The sequence below is a fragment of the Sinocyclocheilus anshuiensis genome, unplaced genomic scaffold (assembly GCF_001515605.1).
Source record: "Sinocyclocheilus anshuiensis isolate Anshui unplaced genomic scaffold, SAMN03320099.WGS_v1.1 scaffold3874, whole genome shotgun sequence".
NCBI lineage: Eukaryota > Metazoa > Chordata > Actinopteri > Cypriniformes > Cyprinidae > Sinocyclocheilus > Sinocyclocheilus anshuiensis.
The window spans coordinates 185,340-196,647 of NW_015554070.1; the positions used below are offsets into that span (position 1 = coordinate 185,340).

Below are 11,308 nucleotides of genomic sequence, written 5' to 3' on the forward strand. Positions count from 1 at the left end.
CCCTGGGAATCGAACCCACGACCTTTTGCGCTGCTAACACAATGCTCTACCACTGAGCCACAGGAGCACTTAATAAATGATATCAGATTGAGATTCAGTTTATGGACAGTTTTACTCGATATTAGGGGTGTAACGGTACACGTATCCTTCGGTTGGGTGCACGTGTGTACAGAACAAATACAGCGATGTTTTAACTAGGGATGCACCGAATGTTCAGCAACCGAATAAGCGAAAAGACCGAATAAATTGTACCGAACAATGACGTGACCAAATAGCAACCAGTGTAGAGTGAGAGGCGCGCACTCTTTATAATGCAACAAACATGTCAGCAGTGTGGAAGCATTTAAAACGGTTCGAGAAAGACGCAAAAATCATTACAAGCACCGACAGCGAGAGACTGTTTAGGACTGCATCTCATGTCTCCGATGAGAAGAGGAAGGGGTGGCTGTTGCTGGTTACTGTACGATGATTGAAATCGCGAAATGGCCTTAAACAATTAGTAAATAAACTGCAGAACGTTATGTTTTCTAATACACGCACGCATTGCATGTATTCTGAGTCAGTGCTATCTGCTTGTTAACCAGGGTTTAAAGTCCGAAGCGAGAGGAAAATCTTCACTGAAACAGTGTTATATATATATATACACATATATATACATATATACACACATACATACATATATTATACACATACACACACACAAAGAAAAACAAGTAGATAGAATAGAAAAAATAGAAAGCTAGTGTTTGTTAGTTTTTTGTTGTTGTTTTTTTTTAAATAAAAAATAAAACAAAAAAGAAGATAAATATAGATAAAGTAGAATTAAAATAGAATAGAAAGTGCTAGAGTTAGAGGGTCAAATTATCCCTAAGAAAATGTATTAAATTTATTTAAAGAAAGAGCAATTTGTTCAGTAAACCACTGTTTAATAATAATAAAAAAAAGTCCCGTATTTTAATTTATACAGTTCTGTTGTGCAGCATCTTATTTGACAGAAATAAAACGGCAATGTTTCGTCGCAGGTTAGTTACATTTTCATTTGATTACAATGTAAAAGATTGTTAAAGTTGTATTTATTGATTTCATTTGACACAATTTTATGATAAACTTGTGTGAAATCGTGAAACACAGAATTTCGGGGAAAATGAACTGGATTTAATGCGGTTGTAAATTAAAAGGTAGCTACTCGTCCGAGTTTAATTGTTAACAAACAAGATATATTTCCATTTATTCTCAAGGTCTAACAAACATCAAAGCATTTCCTTCCCCATTAATAGTAAATGAGTATCACGAGGAATAACAGTATCGTATCATATGGTAAAGATATTGCAGTAATATCATCCAGCGCTTTCATTGCAGGATCCAGATCTTTCCTTACTTTAAGTCATATCTAACTTGTCTTCTCATTAGGAGGTTGTGTGTGACAGTAAATCAGGTAATTAGTAATCTCTTCCATATGTGTGTGATCTCAGTGATAGCCGTGTGCTGCAGAGCAGAGCAGGTGTTGTAATCATGATGCTTTGAACAGCAGTAAATAGTAATTACCAGCCTAGCTCCACTGTAATCGAGTCGAGCGTTACACAACAAACCAAATGGTGTAATATGAGTGTGCACTACTGAGTGAGCTCAGACTGATCACGTACACTTCAGAAGCTGGGCTCTTTTAAGCTAAAGCTTTGCTTCTGTCTGCTCTGTTTGTTGTGTATAATAGATTAACACTTTTAGAGCGACTGCATGCCTGTGTGTGGACCGAAGGATTAGTTCATGCCATCATTTACTTATACTCGTGTCAAACCTTCTGCGAAACACAAAAGACAACTTTTGTTTCCCAAAACCATACGTGACCCTGGAGCACAAAAGCAGTCTTAAGTCGCTGGGGTATGTTCTCCTTTTGTGTTCCACGGATACGATTACGTTCTTTGTGGAAATGGTGACAGAATATTAATTTTTGTCTGAACTAAGCCTAAGTATTTACAGAAAATGATTACAGATGTAATTACATGCAGGTATTTTTTAAATACAAGTACAACATAAAAACATGTAAACAAGCTGTATGTACACAACAAATGAATTGTATCAAATTTAAATGTTACTTAATATAAAGTGAGTCTTTGCCTGTTGGGCATTAATGCTGCTTCTGTGCCTGGTATTTAGTAAGATATTTACCGGTGTAATATTATTAAGAGATTATTTTAGGAAAAACAACTTTTTAAATGTTTGGGGTCTGTAAGATTTTTTAGGCTACCGTTTCTGAAAGAAGTCTCTTCTGCTCAGCAAGGCTGCATTTATTTGATAAAAAATACAGTAAAACAGTGAAATATTATTACACTTTAAAATAACTGTTTTCTATGTGAATATGTGTTAAACTGTAATGTATTTCTGTGATGCGCAGCTGTATTTTCAGCATCATTACTCCAGTCTTCAGTGTCACATGATCTTCAGAAATCAGTATAATATGCTGATTTGCTGCTCGAGAAACATTTCTGATTATTATCAATGTTGAAAACAGTTGTGCTGCACAATATTTTTGTGGAAACTGTGATGCATTTTATTTTTCAGGATTCACAGATGAACAGAAAGTTCAGAAGAACAGCATTTATTTGAAATAGACATCTTTAGTCACATTAAAAATGTCTTTACTGTCACTTTTGATCAATTTAATGCATCCTTGATGAATAAAAGTATTAGTTTCCTTTAAAAAAAAAATCTTACTGACCCCAAACATTTGCACAGCAGTCTATGTCTATTTTTAAGTTGAGATGTTAGCGAACGTGTCAGAGCCGCTCTCTTCCTTCTTTTAAAGCCTTATTCCTTTTCTGTCAGATATTCATTACATGCAAGTGAAATTTGATCTGCTCCTGTTGTGTTCTGAGCAAGACTCGCCTCACCTGCACTGACGACTTAAACAGGAAGTGGATCGTGTGCACAGAGTCCTGTTATTCTAACCTGACAAATGCGACCAAATCTTGATATGTATCTCATTGACTGTTCATAGCAAGTCAGTCAGTATCAGAAAGGAACTTTTCCATTGAGGGTCAATATTTGACCCACATTTTCAACTTCCATTTCTGCCACGTTCTGTGTAATTCCTGCCCCAAGCGAGCATTTCTGACCTTGCTCTTCTGTGTTTGTGGTTTCAGCTCTTGCAGCAGCTGAAGAGGCTGATCTGTGATCTGTGCCGCCTCTATAATCTTCCTCAGCACCCCGATGTGGAGATGCTGGACCAGCCTCTGCCTGCAGGACCTGTCAACCAGGACAGAAAGGTAAACCTCTGAGCTTGAGTCACACTTGCTTTCTTAAATACTCATTCAGGCAAAAACCAAACATGCATATGGAATTTAGTCTTTCATATGAACGCTTGAAACAATTTCACATGCATGTAATTACAAGGACCGTATTTCTGGAAAACAAGTCATACCTGACTATAAGTTGCATCGGGTCAAAATTGCATAAAAAAAATAAACATGTGTAAGTCACATGTTATTATTACATCGAAATATAGTATAAAATGAAACATTTGCCATCATAAAAACTATAGACATGTAGTTTCTCTCACTCCAAAACATAATCCTTTAAGTTTAACTTTATTCAAAACAAAACAGGAATGAAAAATGTAAACATAAGAAACATAAATTATAGAGACATTCATTATTAGCAACAATTATTGTGAACGCCAAGCCTAAATGAATTTATTTAAAGTAAAACTGAGACTAGCAGTGTGTAAAGCGCACTATACGAGGGCCAGAGGTGGAAACATCTTTGAAGAAAAGTGTTTTTCCACTAATTTAGTATGCATGCAAATTGTTTAATATCCAAGGTACGCATGCGCAGTTAATTCTCATATTGAATTTTCAGAACGTTTTGGAATATTTTTCCTCTCCCCAAATGTGTCTCTACCGAAACACAGTAATAATAATTTAATTGGAAGGGTTATATCGACCTATTAAGATTTTGCTTACATCTACATTGTAAATATATTTTTTTGCTATTTTTATAAAAAAAAAAAATCAGAAGTAAATCAATAATAATTACATTTTTAACAACATTTCAAGTGTAATTCATGAGATTTGTTGTATTTTGAATCCAATTTTTCTTTGTAAAAGGCACAAAGTTGATCATACTGATTTCACAGTTAAGGATTCATTAGTTTGAATATGCACTGAACCAAACACTCTCATAACATCTTAGTTAATAATTCAGTATGCTTTATTTTTGATAAAAACTCCAGTAGTGACAGTAATGCTTTGGTAGCGACCACATCACAATACAGAATTTTAACTCTCATACTACTAAACACTACTAAAACATACTAAAATACTAAATATTTGCATAATTGTACTAAAATATTTGTATTTCCCCCAAATAAAGGATTATGTGTTCCCTTTTGTCCTGATGACATGTTTCAGTCGTGACAATTTTATGGGATAACAGCCAAAAAAAAAACAAAGATGTGTTTCGCTAGTGACAATTTTAGATACTTTTGAACCTATCTCAAAAATGCTAATCAGTACATGGTTAGCTGAACAGTTGTACACACATAAAATTAAATGATATAGAATAACTCACAAAAAAAGTGTGCTTAATTGCAGAAAAAATGTGTTTGGTAGTGACGTTCCTTACAGTTACACACAGATTTTTAGACTTTTGAACACATTTATCTCAAAATGATGAGGCCTATCTGCTATCTACCTGTAGCTATGAGAGAGAGAGACACATTAATATTTCCTGATCATAAATGTGTAGTTAATTTCAGTCTCAGCCAATAGACTAAAACATCTATTGTTTCGGTAGTGAGTGACATGAAAATGCGGAAATGTTCATAATTTACAAAGAAAATATAAAATAAATATTTTTCAACTATTTCATTAAATATTTTTTAAAAACAACAATGGAATAAAATGATTTCAATATTTTCACAAGTTGAACTTTAGGGGTTAGGGTTCGGGACAGCCACCTCCCAATTGAAAGTACCCAATAAACGATGATTTTATATATATTAAGCTTACTGATATTTTAAATATTATTGTGGGTTTCAATAGGATCTTGGTAAACATCTAAGATTTGAATACTGAAATGCTTTTTAAATGCATATTAAGATAAGTTTGCACCAGTTCTGTAGAATGGCCCGCGAGGGAATATGAATCTTTCTCATTCGGCACCGATCCAAATATGTGCACTTTATAACTGTTTTGCATGCTTAATGTTAAATGCATTATATAAGTCTCTCGCAGCACATTTCAGATGATACAAAAAAAGCTTAAATTACAGAATATGTGGTAGGTTTATATTTGGCCTGCAGATTCCAGTTGACTTTTTGCTGCAGCCACTTAAACGCACACAAATAATGACGTTCCTTATAGCCGCAGTGCAAGAGTTTACAGATAAAGTGAATATTTAGCATGAATTGATGTGGTGCAGGATCAGGATGTGAGGTTTTGATATGTGCATCCTTCACGTGAGCACAAAAGACAGATAGTTTCAGAAGATAGCGTGTTTTGAAGTATGATTATGAAAATATATGTTACACAACATTGTTCTTTTGAATAGCATGCAAAAATATTAGGGTCCCCTGTGTTTCTGCTGTGGTTTAACAGGAATGTTTTCTCCCGTAGCTTGGGATGAAAGATGAGGTCACATCAGAGGAGGAGGAGGAAGAGGAGATGGCAGAGGTTCTTGTCTGTTTCTCTCACGTTATTCCTGTCTTCTGTGAGCTCGTGAGCGTCTCTCTTTACGTGTGTGTGTGTGCGTCTGTGTGTGTCAGCAGGACATCGATCTGGAGCACTACGAGATGAAAGAGGAGGAGCCGGTGGATGGGAAGAAGTCTGAGGATGATGGGATCGAGAAGGAGAACCTGGCCATCCTGGAGAAGATCCGCAAGAACCAGCGGCAGGACCACTTGAATGTAAGTGCTCACTCGGTAAGGGACTTTCCTTATGTTTCAAATAGAGGCTTTTGTCTCACAGTCCTGATTAGATGCAAGAGGTTCGGTTTGATGTCAGAGTGAATGATGATGAAATAATTAAATTATTTATTTAAAGACAGCGATATATGTGAGCCTGGAGCACAAAAGCAGTCTTAAGTCGCTGGGGTATATTTGTAGCAATAGCCAGCAATACATTGTATGGGTCCAAATGATTGATTTTTTCTTTTATGCCAAAAATCATTAGGATATTAAGTAAAGATCATGTTCCATGAAGATATTTTGTAAATTTCCTACTGTAAATGTATCAAAACTTAATTTTTGATTAGTAATATGCATTGCTAAGAACTTCATTTGGACAACTTTAAAGATGATTTTCTCAATATTTAGATTTTTTTGCACCCTCAGATTCCAGATTTTCAAATAGTTGTATCTGAGACAAATATTGCCCTATCCTAACAAATCTGATTTATTCAGCTTTCAGATGATGTGTAAATCTCAGTTTTGAAAAATGTACCCTTCAGACTGGTTTTGTGCTTTAGGGTCACGTATATCAAACATCTATTTTCTGTAAATAAGGTTGCGATGACATCTACATTTTAGAGACTAGCGAAAATTCACAATTCTCAACACCGCAGCAGAATACTAGGGTAACTCATATTAGTAAAAAAAAAAGTCCTCAAATAATTAAACGGTCAGTAATAAAATAATAAGTCTAAAGTATTCAGCTATTACAGAAACGGAATAATCGAACGAAAAATAAAACAGCATAGTCTTCTCTGTAAGAATCAAACTGCCTTTGTTTCTCATTAAAGCTACAAAAGTCCTTCAGTCGAGAGCAGTGAGTGATTTTTGCTCCGTCTTTTGTGGTTTAATATTAAGCACACAGTCGCAGCAGGAATATTAGGCTGTTGTCACTTTAAGAGACGCACGGATCCCATTTACTGTTACACACGTATTTACATTCTCAACTGCTTGCGTTCACTTAACGTTCACTTTATCTCAATTATTGTATTTTCATAATTGTTGATCGAAATCGAAACTGTATTTGGATTAATTGCACAGCTCTAAATGAAATGTTGATTGAAGTGTTCAGGCGTGCAAACTACTCGCCTTCTGGTGAACTTTGCTGTTTTGAATCTGAAATGTATAGAAATGTAAATGGCGCACACATTATTGCTTCTGTAAGACCTTGTTCACTCTAATCATGACTGCAGAGTTGTCAAAGATTAAGTCACTTCTGTCAAATATGTCGTGTAACTGATTTTAATGTTCAGTCATTTTAACCTGGAGATGATTTTCTTTTTCCTGAAAATGCTAGTTAATTGCTTTGGACTTTAACTTGCTGACTTTGCTCAGACATGCTATAACAACTACCCAAAACATTTTGGGATAATTTTTTTACCTTTTTAGGTTTCCATTGACTGTTGTCACATATAGACTGTATATAAATAAAGATTTTTAAATTGCGTATTTCATTCATTGAGATCCAATATGTGATTTAAGTGTTCCCTTCATTTTTGGAGAAGTGTATTTGCAGGCACAAATACATATGTGAACATGAACATGATCAACATGCTTCTGAACACTAAATATTTCTCAGTTTTCCAATCTCCCTCATTCATTTTCAATGGATGGTCATTTTTGACCAATAGAGCCAAGATGAATAAGGCCTACAATCCGTTGGTATCAAAATTAAATACAAAACCAGTCCTGATTAAAGGAAAACTAGTTGACAAAAAGATTGAATCCCTGTGTGAACAAAGTCAGTAAATCTTAGTCCAATGTGATTGACCCGAACACAACCTGAGGGGCATTTGAACTATTTAGTGTTTTAATCTTGATTTCACTATATAAGCTAGCATGCATTAAATAACATTTGCCCATCAGCAGTGGGGTTGCAAAGGGTTGGAACATTTCCGGAAACTTTCCAAAAATCCCTGGAATATTCAAAAAAATCCTGATAAGTTTCCATAATTTCTCTCAGACATGCTATAACAACTACCCAAAACATTTTGGGATAATTTTTTTACCTTTTTAGGTTTCCATTGACTGTTGTCACATATAGACTGTATATAAATAAAGATTTTTAAATTGCGTATTTCATTCATTGAGATCCAATATGTGATTTAAGTGTTCCCTTCATTTTTGGAGAAGTGTATTTGCAGGCACAAATACATATGTGAACATGAACATGATCAACATGCTTCTGAACACTAAATATTTCTCAGTTTTCCAATCTCCCTCATTCATTTTCAATGGATGGTCATTTTTGACCAATAGAGCCAAGATGAATAAGGCCTACAATCCGTTGGTATCAAAATTAAATACAAAACCAGTCCTGATTAAAGGAAAACTAGTTGACAAAAAGATTGAATCCCTGTGTGAACAAAGTCAGTAAATCTTAGTCCAATGTGATTGACCCGAACACAACCTGAGGGGCATTTGAACTATTTAGTGTTTTAATCTTGATTTCACTATATAAGCTAGCATGCATTAAATAACATTTGCCCATCAGCAGTGGGGTTGCAAAGGGTTGGAACATTTCCGGAAACTTTCCAAAAATCCCTGGAATATTCAAAAAAATCCTGAAAAGTTTCCAAAATTTCTGGAATATTTCCGAAATTTACTGGAAATTTTCCACCTTTTTGCAACCCTAATCAGCAGTTTGGAGATATAATTCAATAATGACAATATCATAATCAATAGCGCTTCACATTCCCCTTGAGGTAATTTCACTGAATTTCAAGATGAACTTTTCTGTTTTATTAATAAAAATCATTTGAAAAGGTCACAAAGCTTACATTATAAGTATCTCCCCAGACTTTCTCTCGGTTTGTCATTGATCTGAGCTGGAGTTGTGTGGATTGATTTGAGTTCACCTGTACGTTGTCTGTCTTATGTCTGACGGGGTGTGTTCTGTCGGGTCCTGTAGGGCGCCGTGTCTGGATCTGTTCAAGCGTCGGATCGCCTCATGAAGGAGCTCAGGGAGATCTACCGATCTCAGAGTTATAAAAACGGTAAAGTAGCGTGACTGTGAGCGACTGGAACGACCGGCGCGACGCTCTGATCTGATTTAGTCTCTTTTCCAGGCATCTACTCTGTGGAGCTGGTCAACGACAGCCTGTACGAGTGGCACGTGAAGCTCAGGACGTAAGTCACCCTTCCTCTGGGCTTTACATTACTGCTTAAGTATTGCTGGGCGCTCAAATGATAACCATAATTATCACGATATATTTTGCCCTGGATAGAATGATAACATGCAGCACACGCTTTCCATGCATTTACTGTAGTAACACTGAGTGCACCGTGTTATTGTGGCAGAAATGTGGAATTTTATTAGATTATTCATGTAGACAAGTATTAAAGGAGTAATGGTTGTTATTAAGCTACAGCATTTGTGCTTTTGTATTTATACTGCATGTATTTAGGCTGCTGTTTTTCATACAAATACTATAGTTATAAAACGGATAGTTCCGGTGCTTGATTCTGATTGGCTGAGCCGCGTTCGAAGCTGTTGTAAATTACTCTACAAAGTAACACACCTTTGTTTACTTTTGTGTGTTGCTCGGCAACTACTTTGTTGCAACCACAACTGTTTCTGAGGAACTACATTGTTTGGTGGAAGAATACTGTTTTTATTAATATCATTACACTTTATTTTGTGAAACCTAACTACGTATATGGAATAACCGTTTTATAAAAGCAATAAGATCCGCTTCGCGTCGAGCCTAACAACGTCCCTTAGCTGTTATAAATTCACTGTAAACCACGGCTTCTATATGGAATAATGTTTTATAAAAGCAATAAGCCTCCGCTTCGCGTCATACCTAACAACACCCCTTAGCTGTTATAAATTCACTGTAAGCCACGGCTTCACGGAGCTTATTGCTTTATTTTACCCTTGGTTAGCATGATCTAGTTGTGTGATGCTGTAAATGACCAGTGGTTAATTCTAATAAAACTCAAACAGTCAGAATATTTCAATTTTACCCTATAAATATGAGGTAGTTACCGTTTTTACAGATGTTGCTGTTTTTGTTAATGAACATAAATTGACATAAATTGAAACCATATCAGCCGTTAGAAGATGCAGATACTAAGAAATCGATTTCTCTGTTAAGATGTTTTAAGGAAAAAAGGCTGAAAAGGATTTTACTTCAGTTTACTCGTGCAAATTTCGATGTAGAAAAAATATTGTATTATAAATGTTTTGAATATTGTAGCTCAGATTTGTGAAATGTTGACCTGTTTGGCAAGTGTTCGTCATGTTCTGACAAAGAAGGAAAAGAGTCGTTTAAAACCACAATGAACTGTCTGGTCTTTCGGTCTTTTGCTCCGCAGAAGAAATCTGCCTTTAGCCTTGAAAGAGATAAAGATTTGGCATTTATCATGAGAATGATCAGTATTGGCTGATATGAAGAAACGCAGTGTGAAGTGTTTTTGGTGGTGTGGCCCAGCCCTGTGCTGAAGTGTAAGGCTTGGCAGAGTTTCGGGAGAGCTGAAGGTGTGTGTGTGTGTGTGTGTGTGTGTGTTGTGCTCAGTGGGGATCCTGACAGTCCTTTACACAGCGACCTGCAAGTGCTGAAGGAAAAGGAAGGCATGGACTACATCCTCCTCAACTTCTCCTACAAAGTGAGTCCGCTGGCTCTACTGAGCACACAATTCAGCCTAAACCTGTGTTTTATTTTAAATATATAAATGTGACCCTGCAGCACAAAAGCAGTGTTAAGTCGCTGGGGTATATTTGTAGCAATAGCCAACAATACATTGTATGGGTCAAAATTATACATTTCTCTTTTATGCCTTCTATGTCCTACCGTAAATATATCAAAACTTAATTTTTGATTAGTAATATGCATTGCTAAGAACTTCATTTGAACAACTTTAAAGATGATTTGGGGAGGGGGGGCGCTATTACACATCTTCTGAACGAGTACAAAACCTCCCGAACAAAAACACACGTGAACAGGATGGAGAAACGAGCGATCTCTTATGTAAACAGATGCATATGAAAAATAATGCGATCATCAGAAATAGACAGCATATAAATGAAAACTGCATAATGTTACGGAGTGAAATGTTGATCCGGGAAGTGGTATATGTCTGTGCAAGCTTTGGAGGTGTTGATGGAAGCAATTTACTGGATTTATGCTTTGATAATCGTACTTGATTTTTTTACCTATATTCAAGTGTTGATAAAAAAAAGAATGCTTTAAGCTAGAATAAAACTGATTTTTCTGATTTTTTTAGAGGCTCTGGTCTTTGTTTTAGTGTATTGCATATTCAAATATTCATACAGCAAAATATACTGGAGGCCATCAAATTTTAGTGAAAATCATCAAAATTGCTGGCGGTGGCTGGCAACTTTTTTCAAAAATGCTGGCG

At 35.7% G+C, this 11,308-nt stretch overlaps 1 protein-coding gene across 5 annotated transcripts in view; it reads left to right on the top strand.

Moving 5' to 3' along the window:
* LOC107668694 (ubiquitin-conjugating enzyme E2 Q2-like) overlaps positions 1 to 11,308 on the top strand; it is a 23,449-nt gene that overhangs the window by 4,480 nt on the left and 7,661 nt on the right. The window contains exons 3-8 of one of the 5 annotated variants that reach the window (XM_016460660.1): positions 3,141 to 3,263; positions 5,613 to 5,669; positions 5,762 to 5,917; positions 8,856 to 8,940; positions 9,013 to 9,073; positions 10,465 to 10,555. In XM_016460660.1, coding sequence (XP_016316146.1) covers positions 3,141 to 3,263; positions 5,613 to 5,669; positions 5,762 to 5,917; positions 8,856 to 8,940; positions 9,013 to 9,073; positions 10,465 to 10,555 — 573 coding nt within the window. The remainder of the gene's footprint in view (positions 1 to 3,140; positions 3,264 to 5,612; positions 5,670 to 5,761; positions 5,918 to 8,855; positions 8,941 to 9,012; positions 9,074 to 10,464; positions 10,556 to 11,308) is intronic. The other 4 variants (XM_016460662.1, XM_016460661.1, XM_016460663.1 and 1 more) reach the window with 4 other exon arrangements.